This window comes from Epinephelus moara, chromosome 20 (genome assembly GCF_006386435.1).
Source record: "Epinephelus moara isolate mb chromosome 20, YSFRI_EMoa_1.0, whole genome shotgun sequence".
NCBI lineage: Eukaryota > Metazoa > Chordata > Actinopteri > Perciformes > Serranidae > Epinephelus > Epinephelus moara.
This window is the reverse complement of record NC_065525.1, coordinates 23000037-23019719: the sequence shown is the minus strand read 5'-3', so window position 1 is coordinate 23019719 and position 19683 is coordinate 23000037. Positions and strand designations below refer to the sequence as shown.

The 19683-nt window shown below is 42.6% G+C and overlaps 1 protein-coding gene across 1 annotated transcript in view; it reads left to right on the top strand.

Annotated features, from left to right (window-relative positions):
* sema3d (sema domain, immunoglobulin domain (Ig), short basic domain, secreted, (semaphorin) 3D) overlaps positions 1 to 18613 on the top strand; it is a 42522-nt gene extending 23909 nt beyond the window's left edge. Inside the window, exons 8-18 of the mRNA XM_050073909.1 lie at positions 1969 to 2105; positions 4849 to 4963; positions 5167 to 5236; positions 5328 to 5472; positions 6003 to 6225; positions 6630 to 6718; positions 7000 to 7041; positions 7759 to 7916; positions 10249 to 10313; positions 10520 to 10659; positions 17402 to 18613. Of these exons, the coding sequence (XP_049929866.1) occupies positions 1969 to 2105; positions 4849 to 4963; positions 5167 to 5236; positions 5328 to 5472; positions 6003 to 6225; positions 6630 to 6718; positions 7000 to 7041; positions 7759 to 7916; positions 10249 to 10313; positions 10520 to 10659; positions 17402 to 17848 (1631 nt within the window). The 3' untranslated portion in view covers positions 17849 to 18613. The remainder of the gene's footprint in view (positions 1 to 1968; positions 2106 to 4848; positions 4964 to 5166; positions 5237 to 5327; positions 5473 to 6002; positions 6226 to 6629; positions 6719 to 6999; positions 7042 to 7758; positions 7917 to 10248; positions 10314 to 10519; positions 10660 to 17401) is intronic.
* Positions 18614 to 19683: the final 1070 nt, after the last annotated feature.

The following is a 19683-nucleotide window of genomic DNA, read 5'->3' as shown; positions in this document are numbered from 1 at the left end:
CAATTTCAATCGGTTGCTATAGCGCCCCCCTTTGGCCAATTGATGTAATATTGCTTCATTCGCATCCTCCCATGACCCTCTACCACTGTGCCAAATTTCACATGGATTGACCAAGTCAGTGAGGAGAAAAACGTGGAACAGACACACAGACACACCCACAGACAGAGTTTTCGTCATTATATAGTAAGATTAAATAAATAACCCTTCACTGTTTACTGCACAACATTTATTCATTCATTCTCTGAAAGATATAAACACTAATGCTTTGTAAATAAAAATTTAAATTACAAATATAGGATCATATTATAAAGTATGATGCACTTTTTGGCAGGATGAGATCCTCTGGCGGACAATTACAATTACCAACATAAATCACCATGTACTGAACAAATGCATCATAAACACTGTGACTTTGTATTGATACAAAGTCAAATTTGCAGTCTGGAGCTTATAGGCCTAGGCATGATGGGGAAAAAGGGCGGTCCCATCATTGCTAGACTCTCAGCACCGGCACCAAGGTGTGCATCACAGCTGAGATGGAGGAGCAGAGTCAAACAGTGTGCTCTCAGTTATACCTGCAAATATGAAATACATTGCTGGAAATGTTTCCAACAATGATTCCGTTTAATTTTGAAGTCTAATATAATTCTGCTGCTGACAGCTGTCGTGTCACTCATGCTTATCGTATCTGTATGCAGTGTTAGCGGGGTAGCTACCCAGCTATAGCTAGTCAATACAGTTAGTAACGCAGGGGAATGAGCTGCGGTCAAGCCGGCAGTCACTCTAATCTCCATGGTCACACAAGCTAACGCTACAACTGTAGTGTTTTACAATATCAGTATATAGAAATATTCTTAAGTAAATATCCCACACATCAAATTGGGCTGATTGTGGCCCCTGAACTGAAATGAGTTCGACACCCCTGCTTTAAGACCTCAATAGTGTTGCTTTGTAGACTCTTAAAGCAGCAATAATCAGTATTTTTATATCAAAGTTGAATTAGATGACCGTGTGTAACATTAAAGCTGCCACTCATATTGACCCACAGAGAATTATCACCCAACTCTGCAGTTCCCCTTAGCTCTGTGGAGTGTTTTAGCATCTTTTAGCTCCATTTTTTAATTTTACGGCAACGTTATTGTCGGGTTTTTTTTTCACTCAAAACAATAATCAGTATTTCCAGCTGCAACAGGCAGCTGTTTCCAGCAAAAAAAACAAAAAGTCACTATAAGAAACCTGTCCAGCACCATAGAGTACACAAAGTTAGCAACCAACAGGTGACCATAATGAAACACTTAGCTAAAGAGCCCCATTTTTTTTTATCTTGGTTTTGGTGGAGATCAAAACAGAGGAAGATGAGGAGTTAGAATTGGTCTTACATTCACTGGGTGTCCAGAAACACGACTCCAGGTGAATACTAATGTTGCTCTGTGTCTGCTTCATGTGTAAGAAGGCAAGTGTTTGCCAACATGTCCTGCTTTATTAGGTGGTGATTTGTAATACGTTGTGTTTACAGCCGCCCTCAAGGGGCTAAAAGAATCAATTAATCCTGCTTTAAGTAAGGTTTTCAATGCAGGACTTTTATACTTGTAATAAAATATTTACATTGTGGTACACCCAGGTAAGCCTGTGTGTTTGAGCAGCACACTGCTGCTTAACAGATGCTGTCAGACAGGCTGAAAATCATTAAAAGTATACAAAACTGCCTTTAAACTAACTCAGATATCCTTAGAATCACTGTATCAAACTGTATGGCAAGTTGGGGATTTATGTGCAGCCCTAACTTTAGCTTAGTAAAAAGAAAATGGTAATAAATCAGACCTTTCTGTAGAAATAGAGCGAGATTGTAAATAAACTTGTGCTAAGTGTAGTGTTAATGCCACCTTGAGGCTGCAGCTTATGGCAAATCCATTACCTGACTTATTTTAACACTCTCCCCCGTCTCTCTTTTCCTCTCCGTGTCTTCAGAGGCCAGGTTTATATCTGCTCATCCCATTGCAGACACCTACAATCCAGATGATGATAAGATATACTTTTTCTTCCGCGAAGTGTCGTGGGAAGGCAACGACAAGAGCATCCTGTCCCGAGTGGCTCGTGTGTGCAAGGTGAGATATTACACAAGAGAGGTGTGGAAAGTTTGGCGGTATACAGAGGCATGGAGGGGAGGATGTAATAGATGGGTGGACAGGCAGGGGGTAGAGAGGGGATGGAAGAGTTAAAGGCCCGACTAGGATACTTGTACATGAACTTCAACACACAGTTAATGAGAGAAGTAGTGTTTGGAAGATAGAGTAGGTGTGACATAGTGGGACTATTGAGAAAAACATTGGATGTGGAAGACCTCTTACAGAGTGTGGAGGAGCCAAAACCCCACTTATGACTAGTTGTGCATTGGTTGAGGTTGAGTGAGTGAGCTCACTAGAAAATATCATAGGTTTGAGCAGGCGGGTCAAAAGGTGACAAAGCAGCACTCTGAGTAAGTCATCAATAACTTACAGAAACATTGTCATAGTCCACCTTCCACTTTTTCTTCCCAACTTTCTGTCTCTCTTTTTATCACCTCCTTTCTCTCTCAAATACACAAAAGTTGCCGGTATGCACGTTGAGTCAGGTTCTGATGGTCGATTTACACATATTTTTGCAAGTTGGGCTCTGCAGATTGGCTCTCATAACGGATCTGGTGGATACCAAAAACCCCCGACCCGTGCATCATTGACTATGTTTACATGCACAACATATTTTGTTTTTTGCCCTTATTCTGAAAAAGAGGCTATTCCTGCTGAGCTGTTTAGATTCCATTCACATGCAGCCGTGCATACACCAAATAACGTGCCCGTACGTGTTGTTTATCACATCAAAATGTGGAAATGTGGAACAGCTGGAGCTGCTTGTGCCATTTTGCTTCTTGCATCAAAATAGGATTTAGTTAGGAGTTAGGATTAAGGCTTTCCACAGGTGGCGGACTTGTTCGACCATATGAAAACAGCCTCTCCTTTCATTTCTTCAACCACTTTTTCAAAAAAGCCTTGCAAACTGTTGGCTAGTAGTAAACAGGCAAGAGGCTGTGTGTTGCAAACTGCAGTAAAAACCCCAGTTGAGATGCACAAATGTGTTGTATACATGTTCAAAGAATACTCCCAAAACCTGAGTAATACTGGCACATACCGTCTTAAGTGGAAAATGCTACATTTGGAATATGGCCTACTTTGGACTATCCAAAAGGAATATGCTGTCCTACATGAAATTCATAATATCGTCACATTCAGAATAATGGTGGAGTGTTAGTGTGCGTGTAAACATAGTCAGTAACTCCCTCAGTGTTCTGATCGGATAAGAATCTTTGTGTTGGCCATTACAGAAGTGTTTTATGTCTCCCAGGAGGAGGCCATCCTGATACATTCTTCTTTTGTAGTCATCTGAAAGACTGTGCCAGGAGCAGTTAATCATGTTGTTAGCACCTTTGTGCCCCGCTGACAGGACATTTTTAGTGCTGCTGCCTACATTGTCACTGAAATCGATGTAGATCTTTGCACCATCTCATTGTCATCATTATTTTTTAACTCAAGGATTTGCATGTGTTCTCCTATAAAGGCCTGACAAAGAAAGCTTTTTTTGTGTGGTCCCAGTACGTTACACGAGCTTGTTTTAATTTGGCAGATGCTTTTGTCCAACGTAGTTTACAGCGAGAGCATTCAGCCTCCACTGGAACAAAAGCGACAAGTCATCATTTGAAGGTCTGTTGCTAGAAGCACAATGCCAAACTTTAAATTCATACCTAAACTGAATCATTTTTGACAATACAAACATTCTCTCCGCTCTGTTGTGAGATGCTGCGAGACATTTGAGAAGCATATCATGTTTCAGTGCCCATTAAGTTCTGTTTGACAGCATGTCAAAACAACTGTAAGCTCAGATGGCACTGCACAGCTGACTGAGGACTGAATAGATTCATGATTGGGGACCTTTTGTATACCATACAGTGCGCCGTTAGTCATTCCAAATGGGACAAGCCCACACAGCAGTTTGCTATTAGCATTCGGAGACCCATTGCTACATTCTTAGAGAAAAGCTTTCAGCGTATTTATGACTTGGGAGTAAGCTGTAAGGCAGACAGAGAGGAGATTCCTCTGGATTACAGCCCTCTCCCTCTCTTTCAGCTATCTCTCATATGCTCTTTGTATTTTTCCCTCACTTTCATTATCTGTAAGTGTTTGTCTCTGCATGCAAAAAGAAGCAAGGGCACTTCACTTCAGTCCTCTTTGAAGATTATCACCATTGTGAAACGTCCTCATTAAGTGCTTACATTTCTTTTTGTCTCTTAAACACAATTGTGGTTTTGTGATGTCGAACCATAAAGGTCTTCTCAATACTACTTAGATGGTGCACTAGCCAATTTTAATAAGGAGGATCTCTTAAGTTTTCTATGCATTACAAAGCGGTGCACTTGAATGCTCTTACCATCGCTCAATCAAAGGTCGCTACTTAAAACAGCGATTCAAATGCTAAGATGAAACCTGCTCTTCTCCTTCAACATTTTCCTCTTTCTCTTTCCTCTCCCTTTTCAATTACTCCCGACTGTCATTAAACTAACAAGAAGGCCTCCTTTGTGCTGGTTAAATAAGCAGATCCATGCGGTTCACCTGTTTATTTTCCCAATTAGTGCAGGAAATCTGAGTCAGCCTGCGATGCTGTGTGTTATCTCTGTGTGTGGGTCCATTAGATAGATTACAGTGAGGTTGTGGTTAAGTCGAAAGTGTGTATTATTAATTGTGGTGGGCTTTTGGCCATGTAGGACAGCTGCACTGTGCTGACTGTGGTTTTGTTACACTGTACGTGGTTGTGTTTCAGAATGATGTGGGTGGGCTGAGGAGTCTGACCAATAAGTGGACCACCTTCCTCAAAACCAGACTTGTGTGTTCCATCCCTGGACCGGACGGAGTGGACACACACTTTGATGAGCTCCGTAAGTGATTGTGAGAATAAAGAGGGAAAATCCAGACCAATAAAGTGGGTTTTATCCTCTTGAATCTACCTTTTGAGTGCACTTTTGAAAAGGACAGCATTTCCAATTATGCCAGCAGCGGCACAGTGGCTGAAAAATCTCTTCTGTGTGGATAAAGGTAATAAAAACAAATAACCTTTATGCTGCTTCCCCTTCTCTCACAGAGGACATATTTTTGCTCCCTACCAAAGATGATAAAAACCCCAAAGTGTACGCAGTCTTCACCACCTCCAGGTAAATCCAGTATTCATCACACCGTCATCACCATCACCTGTGGTCTCTGCTTTTCTTCCCTATACTTAACCTGTTTCCTCTTTCCACTCAGCTCCATTTTCCGTGGCTCAGCAGTGTGCGTGTACAGCATGGCGGACATCAGGGCCGTGTTTAATGGACCTTACGCCCACAAGGAGGGGCCCGACCACCGATGGGTGGAATACGAGGGGAGGATACCATATCCGCGTCCTGGAACGGTGCAGAGACAGCTCATACTTGATTGCTTGCAGCTAAATATGATTTCCTCCTCACAATTAGATGAATAAAAGCCTCCCTCCTAATTTGGAATAATAAACATGGCCTAATTTAAAAGTGGTTGGATTCAAAGGTGAAATGTTCAAGATGCTGTAGGGTATGCATGCTCACATCTGCGCATGATGTATGACATAACCTTGGCTCGGATGAGGCTGCTCGACATGTTAATCAGATTCTTGTTTCATTTTGTTTACAAAGTGTAATCATGGGAGGGAAAGGGATGTATGGAGAGTTCGGCGTGCGCTTCAGGTGCACAGCTGTTTGAGCTATAGCATCCACAGAGAGGGGGGAACAAGAGTGACACAGATGTTCCAGATGTGGTTAGGCGCCTGCTGTTTTTCATTTGGCCACCAGAGGGAGACACGCACCATTACATTGATAGACAGAACTCACTTAACACATACATAGAGTGAATTTTATCTTGGAATTGTAAAACTTTTGCACTAAATTTTTTCTAATTTTTGTCCTTTAGTGTCCCAGCAAGACTTATGATCCAAGAATCAAGACAACTAAAGACTTCCCAGATGAGGTGGTCAGTTTCATTCGGTTCCACCCTCTCATGTACCGCTCTGTCTACCCTCTGACTGGCCGACCTGTGTTCACACGTGTTCGAGTGGACTACACTCTGACTCAGATTGTGGTGGACAAAGTTTTGGCGGAAGATGGACAATATGAGGTCATGTTTCTGGGAACAGGTGAGACGCACATATCTCCTCTGTGTTGTCTCTTGAAGCTCCATATTTGGCCAGCAGAGGGCACTAGATTACTATGAGTTTTCCTTGGCTGTAAACAGATGTATCTGATGCTGTTATGGTCTTGTAGTTGGAAGAAATGATACATGTAAGGTTGCATATGGATCCATGTCTTGGATCAGATGTACATTTCAACAGAAATTCTGAAACTAAAGTCTGAGAATTGTTGAAATTGTGTTGGTGCCTGAGAGAAAAGTGTGCTCATTGTCATTGGATATGAAAACAATACCGTACTCATACCTGGCTGGTTTATATTATTCACTTCTGAATGAAAAATTCATGCTGTGTGGTTTGCTTGATTGATCCTAATCACCCCTCCTGCTTCTTCGTCTCACTCTCTGCCGTAGACGCCGGCTCAGTTCTGAAGGTGGTGAGCATCACTCAGGAGAATTGGTCAACAGAGGAAGTGGTGCTTGAAGAACTTCAAGTTTTCCAGGTTCGGCGCACAACACAGCTCCACACACAAATACAGAAACAGAAGCACACACATTGTCATTCGCTTCGAGCTTTTTGATCGACGATGCCAACTGTTCTCTGGCTGTCCTCTGTGGTACAGTTGACTCATCAAACAGTGAAATATTCATCATGCCTCTGTTACAGAAAGTGGAATGCTGATGGATTTTTCAGAGAAATTAATTAACAAAGTTATCTGTTGTTTCTGCTCCAGCAATGTATATTTATTGAGGTGTTAAAGCTGGTTTGATTTACTTTGTGCAGGTTCCCACTCCCATCCTCAGCATGGAGATGTCTTCCAAACAGGTTCGGCCTTATTCTCGTCCATTTTATTCCCACACTCTCCCTACACTACTTCTCTGCCTTCATTCATGCCAAATACTTTCAGCTGTATTTGCCTGATGTGGCACAAGACATACTGTTTTTTCTTTATCCTAAATTCATTCATCTATTCGATTTCATGCTCCCCCTTCTGCCTCATTATCTTAAGGTCAGGGGTGTCAGTAGACACTTCAACCCCAATCACTGCTTCCATTAATCTCCAGCAGGGTTTGACCTGTGCGTGTGTCTGTATGTGCATGTTCGCTATTGTTTTTCAGAGGTTGTTTGGAAGTTCTGTGCAGGAATCTCCGTAACTTAGGACGAGTCAGAGCAGATCCTTCGGGCCACATTTGTAAAAAGTCCTCCCACTGAAAAATCCTTAAATCTCTGGTTTGTTTCAAGTGTGAGTCTCAGGTTTTGAATTATTAGTCTTATTTTTACAACACTTTGACCCTGAGTTATTCTTGAGCTCAATTCACAGGAGGAACCCTGAGGAAAGTTTGATATATGAAGTTTATATGTGTACAGAGAAAACAATTCTTTTAGCACAAACCATAAAATGTACCGTCTTATGGACTGCTTCTGTTGTTGTACTTTCTTTATGTATATATTTTTACACCATTAAAAGAATACATTTGAACTTGAAATTGATCTGTGTGTTTACCCTCCCTAAAGCAGAATGTGGTGTGTGTCTCACTGTAGCAACAGCTCTACGTCGGCTCAAGTGAAGGGCTAGCCCAGGTCTCACTCAGTAGATGTCACCTGTACGGCCAAGCCTGTGCTGAATGCTGCCTGGCACGAGACCCATACTGCGCTTGGGACGGACACACATGCTCACGATACATCCCTGCATCCAAGAGGTATGCTAAACTCTTGAAAATTTGAAATTCCCTACTTTAAATTGACCTTTATATTTACTTTCTCTCATTTGCACAGAGCTGCTGCACGTTAATGTCTTGGTGCCACTTGAATTTTGAAATATTTTGACACTGGATAGCATGATTTTCAGGAATAAACTTAAAAATATGTGTGATCCTACGAAAGAACAGCTTTAAACTGACGCTACGTTGCCCTACTTCTCAATGGTGCGTGGTCCCGGGGCTGGTTCTTTATTCTGGGACTGTCAGGCGGAGTTCATAGTTCTTGCTAAATATGTTTTCTATTTTGGTTCTCTTCACCTCTTCAGCACTTTTTTCATGCCAGAGGGTATTAGTCCACTTGAAACATTGATTAGAGATGCTGCTCCTCAGCTGATTAATGCTACTGTCACTCCACACCTCTGGAGTGTAGTCCTTGAGGTGTGAAAGCATGTTAGTGTGTGCTGCATGTGTGTCTTTGTTTTTTGTTTTGTGTGCTCGCTTGCACGAATCGTGGCTCCACAGAATCTATACCCTACAGTTAGAGGTCACACTGCCATATTATTGGCCAGTGGGGATGCTGTTATGGTTTGTGGAACAGTGGAGGCCCTGCTTTCGGTCTCCAGGGCTCTTTGAAAGCTGATCTCCGCAGTGTCAGGGAGTGTAGGCTACAGATGTCCCATCACACAGGACTGACAGGAGGTGGAGGAGGTGTAATCAATACAAACTGAAGGAGCCCAAGTGAGCAGCACTGAGCTAGAGGCCAAAGAAACGTGTAGAACAGTTTCGACTATAACACCAAACAATCAGTTTGTGAATGAGATTTCTATTACAGTTATAGGCAGAATGATTCACTGTTGGTTTTAAGGCCCAGACACAGACATCGACTGACATCAATGAACTGGCAGTGACAAAGGCTAACTTGTGCATCACCTCACATCTCCTGTGTCTCAGCCAAAAAGTCGCACCTGAACACACTGCAAAGACTGCAGCCAACAGCCAACTAGCACGTACATTCTGCGGCTGCATGAGAGGAAATTACTCTCAATACCAGCAGGCAGTGGTCATTTAAAGTGGGAAACCGGAAGGCCAAGAGCACTGAGTTAAGATGCTAATTAGCCAGTTAGCACATAAACAAAAGACCAAATGATATTTAGCTACTATGTGCTAGCAAACACTAACACAAACAATTATGAACTGTTTCTGCTAAAGAGGTCAATGACTAAAAAAAACCTTACCTCATATACTCCTGAGACCTGAACTTTTTTTGGTATGCATTTTTAATTTCTCCTAGCAATTTGGGATCAGTAGGACCTGATAAGTATAAAAAAACGGAACAATAATTAAATCCCAGTGTCCTCAAATGAGACGATAATAAAGTCCCAATAAAATCCCAACAGTGTCTTAGCTTGTTACTGTTGCTAAAATTGGTCAACTTTGTTGCCATATCAAACTAAAAAGATTATTAATCATAAATAAACAAGTTTCAACCACAAAACGTGATCAGGTTTACAACCTTGTCCACTTCTGTGTCGGGATTGGCTGCAAACTTGGCAGAGATGACTGCCATCTATTTTTTAGGTGGATTAGTGTATTGTGCTCTTACTGCTGCTAGATGGCATAAAAAAGTGTCCAAGAACGAGGACAACAGGTCTAAGTTAAGTAGAATGAAGTATATGGTCAAGTAAACCCAAAATGTGACGTCCTTCATGAAGACACAGGATCTCAGGAGGATATAACAAGTTAGTTTTGATTTCACTCCCTCTGTATGTTAGCAGTTTGTTTACTTTCCTCACTTCCACTTCTCTTCTCCAATGAGCTGAACTGCCAATCATGAGGGATGTCATTCACAGACGGGCTAAGCCGTCACCTTGCTGATGCAACTTGCCAAATCAACCGAAAAAAACAAAAAAAAAGCAGACAAAGGCCAATGAGGGTCAAAGAGGCAGGACACACTGTGAAAACGAGAGCCACAGATGCACCGATGGCCTGACATTGACCAGCGGCCGACCGGCAGCCTGATGTGTCAGGGCTGTTACATGTGTCAACCAGAGAAAGACACTGAGGGTTTCAGAGGTCACCTTAAATCACATTTTATGTCATTCTGAAAATTTGCTGCCGGAGGTTACAGTCAGGCAACCTCCTCACATGTTTACAGCATTCTTAGTCAGTGTCAAGTTTGACCTATGTATTTGGTGGTGGTTATTACATAAGCTAAATGTTAGCTCCTATACAAAATGATCAGTTCCACCAAACTCTCTCTATCTTGGTTACATGTCTCTCAAAGTTGACATGAACTCGTAATCTTAATAAACTTGGTGTGTTTGTTCTCCAGGCGAGCCAGAAGACAGGACATCAAGCATGGAGACCCTGCCAGTCAGTGCTGGGACACAGAGGACAGTATGTAGACTTCGTTCTCTCAAGAAATTCCACCTTTGTCTGTCTTTGTAAGAAAGTCTGCTTTTTTCTTTACAAGCTCCAAACACACATCGAGCGAACAGATAAAAGAATCACTTAACAAGTCATTAGAGGATACCTGCATGAGATACCTTTCTTTAGAGCCAGAGAAAAGACTCTTGGATCAATAACAGTTGTGTTTTCTTTAGGTCTTGTTGGGGGACGGGTGGAGGAGAGAGTCCTCTACGGTGTGCAGACCAACTCCACCTTTCTCGAATGTATTCCCAAATCTCAACAGGCCCAGATCCGGTGGTACATACAGAGGCCTGGAACTGAACGCAAGGAGGAGGTCAGCGAGTGCACTCATTGACACACACGCCACCCAAACATAAATTATCTCCCGCTCTTTCCTTTCCTTCTGTCTTTCTCTTTCTCTCTGATGTCTGAAGGTGGGCCTTTTTGCTTTTCTTGAGTTTACAGTACCTGAGGGGTTACATTTTCTTCATGCCAGGTCACAAAGCAAGGAAGTTAAAGGGCTAAAGACGGACATTTGTCACTGCAAAAGTAATTTCTTACATAAGTACTTCAAAACCTCCAAAAACATACTTGACTTGACCTCACTGGCTGTGAGGTCTGAGCCTTGAACCCATCAGCAACTCTTTGTACCACAAATCACAGCACTGCAGAAGGAAGGAAGGTGAAAAACAGTGCTTGGACAAAGAAGATATTATTCAAAGCTTTAAACAAAGTTGAATACCCAAAAGTCACATCTATTGTGGAATTATAGGTAATAAGGGAGCGATCCAGGGTCTCGCTAGTTACTTGTGTAAGGTTAGTATTTTTGTTTATGAGTGTCCAGGGCTTTCTGAAATGTTCTGCAGCTCCTCTGGTGTTGAGGAAGGTGAAGAATGACTTAAAGCAGGCCCACCTGAAAGGATATTGATGAGAGTTATCTATCTTATATGGAAAAAGGGGGGAAAGGAACATGAGAATTGAATTTTACCCTTCATTTAACCTTTTTTTTTTTTTTTTTTTGCATTTTCTTATTAAGTCGTCATGCTGGAATGCAACTTCTTCTCCCTGTGGGCCACCGTAGATTATTCAAGGGCGACTGTAGATTCCTTAAATTGTGTTTTGGGCAGGAGGATGGAGTGGTGGATCAGAAAACAAACTCAGCACTCTATAGACCCATTTCCACCAAGCAGTACAGTATGGTGCAGTTAAGTACAGTACGCTTTTTTTCATTTCCACTGTGAAAAGTTGTGGATGGTATCAATGGAACCATTCCGTACCGTCCCCATTTTTGGTCCCCCTCTGTTGGGGTACCTAGCACACAGATCTGGTACTAAAAGGTGGAGCTGTGAACACTGCAGTCTGTTGATTGGTCAATAGCGGATGGTCACTCTGCTCAGGGCTGAGCTGTGGCTGGATTGAGGCTCATGTAACCACCGTGGAGAGTTTTATTAGTAAACTGTAACTATAGAATTAAAGGATGTTTTGCTGCCTCTTGCAGCAGCAACAACCCCTCCCACATTTAAGTGTACTGTTTGCGGTGGAAACGCGAGGGTCTTGGTACCATGTCTGAAGGGTTACTTCTGGTTCCAAAGGTTCTATACCAAAAGTCGTTGGGGGAAACAGGGCTCAAGGCTGTATCAATATTGACTTCACACAAACCCTGCAGTCATATGGTGTTGGAATAATCAGAATAATGAGTTCCCGACTGGGAAAGTTCAAGTGAACACATTCTCAAATTGCAACAACAAAATTTTGGTACACATGTTCCCAAGTTGAACTCATGCAGAAGCACAATGGATTAAAGTGATTGCTTGATTGATGATAATACTTTTTATCATTTCACACAATGACTGTAATATGGTATTAGGTTGAAAAGGTTAGTTATGTTCATGTAGAGCAGTGGTTCCCAACTGGTGGGTCGCTTTCCAAAAGTGGGTCACAGCTCCGTTCTGAATGGTCTGCAAATGACTTGCAAATGTGTCAAGGTTGTTACAAACGGACTGTATTTTGAAGTACACTGAATTTCTGGTGCAAAGCTTTTATTTTGAAGTGCAGTTTCCTGCTGTAGAGAGAATGATTAACGGACAGCTACCTCACAGAGACAGCAGACTAGCTTGACGACATGGCCAAATGCAAGTATGGCACTAAATATATTTAACTGTGTGGACCTAAGACATGAACAGACCTAAGTTTCCTTCCTAACTTCCCAACTTGAAAAACAGGACTGTCCATGGAGCATGTGAATGCAGCAAAAGCATTACTTGAAAACTCAGTAAGTGATTCTTGCTAATTGTCATTGCATCGAACCAGAGTCACTTTAAAACTCAGGTCCTGCGAGACAGGATGGTGGACAGACGAAGACGTACAGGGACATAGAGTTTATATCTGAGGTGTGGAAAGGAACTCGTTGATGATGACACCCGTCTCCTGAATGAGACGACAGAGACCTGCTTACTCAGCACCTCGGTGCCTCCACCTCCCCTGTCCAAACACACAAACCTCCCTCCACCCTCTGCGAGTGGCCTGCTTACCACTCAACCTACTCACTCCTCCTTTCTCTCCCCACTTCCTGCTACACTTATTTACTCCCACGACTGGTCCCCTGTCCTCTCTTTCAGGGGTGAATGTAAACACACTGACAGGTGCAGAGGCCACTAAAGGCCCATGTGTTCCTTTATAGGCCCTCACAGCACAAAGCCCCATGTTTCCCTTTAGTGTGTGTGTGTGCGTGTGTTTCTTTATGATCCCCTACAGCAGAAATCATAACAGAGCGCTCCCTAGGGACAGCCATGTGTTTTGGGGTAATGAACACAATGGGGTGTTTTCTGTGTTTGTGTGTCTAGGCATGCAATGATATGTGACCTATTGTACTCTAGACAAAGTGATGAAGGAGTGAATGCAGGAGTTCTTCCTCCCTCAGGACTGTCATGTGATATAGACACAGAAGCTAAGAAAATAAAGCAGAATGTGTAGAATCTGATGGATGGACAGTAACTACAGTCGTATTTATGATGGCAAAATATCTCTAAGAGGTTTGGCTGTGCTGGAGTATGCACATTAAAGTCATTTTTTACATTACAGACATTTTATCTCACCGTCTTCTCTGCCAATAAAAAGGTAGAGAGAGCCACCACCTGGACTAATACTAATAATAAACATTTTTTTCCTGATACATTTTAATACAATTATTACTGGATGATAAGACAGACTCAGGCTGGGCTTCACAGCAGAACATTAACACAAGTTTGTTATTCTGACCAATGCTGATATTTATCATGGTATAATGTAAAAATGTTGCTCTGGTGTTTGAAGAATGTCCTGATAATGACTGAAACATGAACAAACCAGACTCAGATTCAGATTTCTTTACTGTCGTGCAAAATTCAGGTGCACTCAAGGACTCAAGTAATAAATACTAATAAAATAGTAATAAAAATAAGTAAATAAATGCCTCCATTCCACTCACATGAAGACACCATACACTCACTGCCAATATATGCAGTTAAAATGGGATTAAAAAAAAAAGCGCTCCTGCATATTATTGCCCATAAAATAAGTTATTGCACTTAAGGAAAAGACCTGTAAGATGCTTTAGTGAGTTTGCTTCATTTTATAGTTTGGTATGGTGATGGCTTTGGGGTAGAGACTGTTTATGAATCTTATGGTGCATGTTTTGATGGATCTGTAGAGCTTTTGGAGGCCAACAGTTGAAACAGATGGTGAGCAGGATGGAGTGAGGCTTTTGTGATGTTATGAGTTTTCTGCAGGCACTGGGAGGTGACAGTGTCATCCAGGGCAGGTAGCTGTTGTTGTAAAATGTTCTGTGGAGAGTTTTCATCTGCTTTAGCCGCTTTTGTGTCTTCTTGACTAGCGCCATGTTTGTCGTCCATGAGGGTCGCGGGTGGAGGCTATCCCAGCTGACATGGGGCGAGAGGTGGGGTACACCCTGGACAGGTTGCCAGACTATCACAAGGCTGACACATAGAGACAGACAACCATTCACACTCACATTCACACCTCTAGTCACCAGTTCACCTAGCCTGCATGTCTTTGGACTGTGGGAGGAAGCCGGAGTACCTGGAGAAAACCCACGCTGGCATGGGGAGAACATGCAAACTCCACACAGAAGGGCCCCCTTACCCCGGGTTTAAACTAGGAACCCTCTTGCTGTGAGGGGACAATGCTAACCACTGCACCACCGTGCCGCCATACTACATACATCATCCTTTGCAGAAATAAATGAATGAATAAACTAATGAATATATAAATAAAAATAATAACTAAACCAAACATGGTTAAAAGATACATTCTTTCCCTAATGGGCTAATAAATTAGCATTGAATTAGCATGCCAGACTACAAACATGGCTTTTAAACTGAATAATAACAATTAAAAAAGTAAATTAAAGCAGTTTTCTTTCTCCGTTCCCCTCACAGGCAACACATCTTATGCAATAAAATAGGTGCACGTTCGCTTTCACTCAGTTTTCCTACTCCTCATGTGGGTTCAAATTTACGATTGAGCACTTGATTGATTGTTTTCCTGGCTGAACCTCAGCAAAGCTGCTGACAGTCAAAACAAAGTGAAGGAGTTCAAGTGAACTGCAGATAGGTGGAGGTCAAAGAAACACCCACTGTGTACTTTTTCAGGTGATGGAAGAGATTAGCTGTGTGTGTGTTACGTGTTTTCAGGGTGTCTTTGTTTGAGCTTTGTTACACTGAAGAATTCAAAAAGCTTTCTTGTAATTGATGCTATTCGACAATTTCCTCATCTTTGTATGGAGACGTGACTTCACTGCCATTTGGTGTTGATGTTACTTTTGTTTTTTTTCAGTCGTAGTCATGGTTTTCTCTCCGTCTCTCATATTGCCGAGTTGCCAAGTTGCATTTACTAGCAGCTGTGTCAGGTACAAAAAACTTGCAGCCTGATTTCCTGCATTTTATGAAAGGAAACTTGATTGGCTAGAACATTAAAACCTGTATGTAACCAGAACACCCAAAGTTCGTGGACTTAAGATGAATTTATCACACAGCCTGACAAGAGTGGCCCCCACAGCAGGGACAATGATGCCCTCTTGCGTGAGTAGGTGGTCTACCTGCTCTCACAGCTGGACGTGTGGTGCTGGAGCAGGTGATTTCCGAAGTGTCTGGCTCATTTCAACCTCTCACTCTGCTTCCTTCTGTCTGTCATCCCTTGTCCTCTTCTGTCCCTCAACCCCCTCTCATCAGTCCCACCTTAATCTCTCCTCACTTTGTCCCTGCCTTCACGCCGCTTACTCCGTCTACTTTGTTCCCCCATACTTTTCCTGTCGTCTCCGCAATTTCCCACAGTCTCTTTCCTTCTGCGTTTCTCTCCGCACTTTTCGCCTCCTGATGGGTTTTGTTAAAGGCGTCCTCGACCAGCTGCTCGCAGCACCTGCAGCCAGCACTTATTTTCATCACACTCTCATACGCACACTCCCTCCTCTTATCCCCCTCGTAAAAGTCAGCTATTAAAGATGTGAGCTGGAAGACTTTCTCACAGCATGTTTGTGTGTGTATGTGTCTGTTTGTGCCTGTGTGTGTGTATTCACCTCCTGGAGCCTGGAATGTAGGCCCATTAGAAAATCTGCAATAGGAAAACATGGATCATGTTAAATTTCATTTGCGGTGTTCATTAGAAAAACAGCTTTCCCGTAAGCATGGTGAGTTCTTAACTTGATCACCTAAGCTTTTAAAACACTTGCCCAAACTTGTGCTTCATTTTACTATTAAAAGCTGTGTTTTACTGGATTGCTCCACGTGCACGCTTGTCCACACAAACAGGCATGCAAGGGTCCCTAAGAACAAAATGCTGCGTTGCAATGTCTTTGCAGTAGTTTGTAGGCTCAATCACATGCACATACACACACAGACACACACATGCACACACAGGTACACAAATAAAGACAGACCAGCTGGGTGAATTTAAACGTCTGGCATTGCCATTTGGTCACAGATGCCGTGATTTTGGATGGAGTGAACACATAAATACTGATCGAATGATTTTTAAAAAATGCCCAACATCTCAGCAGAGGCATTGCCTGAGTGAGATTTTGTTTCTGATATATATCCCACGTGATTTGTCAAGTCAATCAGGTGTGTTAGGAAATGAGGATGTGATGGGTGACAGAGCAGTAAATCTAATGTGGGTAAGGGTCAGGGCCCAAAGAGCCTCTGAGGGCCTGGGGGCTCTGTCTCTGGCTGGACAACACATCATCAGTGTCAGACCTAGAACCACCACAGAGCTATATAGCCACACACACACGCACACATGGGTTCATATGTAGTGCCATAAACAGGCCAATATTCGTGTTTTTCTACATGCACTTCACGCCAGGGCCTCCCTCTCTAACTTTCTTATCACTTACACCTCTGGGGGGTCGGCGCGGGGCTGTGGGAGGTTTTCTTTTGAAGCACCCACACGTGCACGGACACACACACACTGTCGCCCTCTTTCCCTGTCCTCTGCACACAGCTGTGTTGTTTTAGGCCCTGACAGCAGCCGTGCCACCTGATGAATCATGGTGGATGCTAAATAAAAAGAGCGGTGCGCAAACATTAGCACACTGCTTGCCCTTACACCTTAACGACAAGCACATGCACCCTCACACACACACTAACAAATTTGCCAAATGCCTTCTTTAGGCTTCGCTTATTGCCTGCACTCATCATGCATCTAAAGATCTCTCCACACCACATAATGACCCCTGGCCCCCCACGCTGCATCTGTGTGTGGGTGACTCTCACCGCACCCAATTCAATATGTTTCCCGTTTCAGGGGTCATTACCGTGTTTAACGCACCTTGGATACAAATCAGGCGTGAAAATCTATGGATGTAGGCAGGGTGGCAGGTATAAAGGCGGTGTTTTGCAATGTGTGCTCATTCTGATTGATTTATTGGGGGTAAAGGGACACTGGATTTCTTGTTTCTTTGCAGTAGAGCTTTGAAACTTGATTTATGAAAAGAAAATTGTAAGGGCAATTGAAGAAAGCGACATTTTACAACATTTTGTCTTGCATTGCTCAGCTCTCACGTGTTTCTTTTTGTCTCCCAGGTTAGGCTGGATGATCGTGTCGTCCACACAGATCGCGGTCTCCTGATCCGCTCCCTCCACGCCTCAGACGCCGGTGTGTATTTCTGCGTGGCTCAAGAGCACACACACTTCACCCGCACTCTCCTCCGTCTCAATCTACAACTTGTTACACACGGAAAACTGGACGGGAGGCCCAAGCCGAGCGAAGACCCCGTGGTGGAGTCCCGCCAGCGTTACAAAGACTACTTAAGAGTGATGAGCTCTCCCTTCGGCTCTCTGGAGGAGTACTGCGATTCGCTGTGGCTGGAGAAGAAGCCGTCGAGGGTGCGAGGACGGGGCTTAGGAGCTGGCAAGTGGAAGCACATGCAGGAAATGAGGAAGAGCAGGAACAGGAGACAACACAGGGAGAGGGAGGAAGAGTGGGGGAAGCAGGAGCGAGGGAGGGTGGTGAGGACGGCACAGCAGTGAGGAGTGTGGTATGAGAGAAAAAAACATTCAGGATTAGCTGTGCATATTCAGCGGGTGGATGATGAAGCAGAACGTGACGCAAAACTGCAACGACGGCTCAATCCATGAGCAGGCAAAATGTAACTCAGAGTTCAAGGGGCGTGAAAGACTAACCCAGACACATACAGTTCAAGAGTTTAAAAAAAAGTAGTATTTCCAACAAGCAATTTGAAGTAATATTGGGTTGTGAATGCATCATTTCATTCATCTGCAGGATGAATGAAAATGTCAGTTGTTTCAGAGGAACAATAACTCAGAAGTCATCCCTTGATTTCAGTTTCAGTTACAGTGCTACTGGAGATAAGCTGACCAGATGAAGGATTGCAACATGACTGCTCTTTCCTACAGCTTTCACCTGCAGAAAAGTTTCCCCAACGTAAGAACTGAGAGTTAACAGAAGAGAGGTGATCGTATGATGATACTGACACATATAGCTGAATTGTTAAGATTGTGAAAATAGGAGTTTGCTGGAGCTGGTGACGATGTATTCATGTTGAATGACTGTAAATATTTATATAACATGTACAGGAGATAAAGCATGCTCAATTTAGTCTTATTACTGATCTGTATAACTTTAATAATAATAATAATCATATATTACTGTATGTTTGGCCCGACAAAGTGACATATTTTTGTACAAACGTTTCACTCCCATGTACTGTAGGTTCAATAGATGTTTTCTTTATTGCTGTTTTTGAAAGTTATTTAAATAAATGTGTCTCAGAGCCTCTGTTCCCCTGAATTGCTTGCTTACATTGTGCGGCGATAAAATCAATATATGGGAAATCTATTATAGTAAAAGTGCGGTTACAGGCAGGCAAACAGCAGACAGGTTGACAATGGGTTAGGGTTAGTTCAGCTGAGCCTCTCCTGATATAGCAACACAAGTCCCTGTACACTGTATGCAGATGTCAGAATGATTCAGGACCAGCTGGTGTCTTGTTTGGTGTGTGCGTGAGTGTGTAAAAGAGAGAGGAAGTGGGTGCATATGGGAGAAACCATGCGAAATATGAAGCTTTGTGATCACACTAAGCAATTCACAGGTTTCCTACAATGAGCCAGTAAAGCTGTAGAGGCATCATCAGTTTTATGAGTGTGAAAAGCAAACATTATGCAAGCAAATGTGGCCTGAATAGTATTCTTAGACTTACATAATAATGTAGATAATATCATACACAGTGCTTGGATATAATGCTTACACCAATATTACAGGAATCTCAGTAAAAGACATGAGCCATGGGAATCCACTGTTTATGGAAACCTCTTATATTAGATTTTTTTTGCAGAGCTGCTGAAATACTGCAGGTATCACTGAGTACATGATGTATTGTTCCATTACTAATATAAAGATATTGAAAACATATTCCTCAATAGCCTTTTAATTATTTTACTGGTCTCGAATATAGAGGCCTCCCCCATTGCATAACTATGAATCTATATTATGAAACAGAAGGCATTTTATAGCCTTAACTCTCACAGAAACCATTATGCCTCTTGTTGCATTGTGCATACGTGCCCTCTAGGTATAAATGTAGCGTACAGTACAGTGCGTACATACGGACAGCATTTAAGTCTTCCATTTTGTGTTCCTACACAGTGTTTCTTGAAACAAAGATCATAAATATTTCAAGCACTTCCTCCTTGTCTATACTTTATTTATCAGTCAGCCGCAAAGAACAAACTACATCTCCCCAAAAAGGGAAACAGCAGAGGGACACCAGGAAAGGACTAGAAGTGATAATAACACAGCATTACTCTACGCACAGCTGCAAATGTATTAAGCTCGTATGTACTTT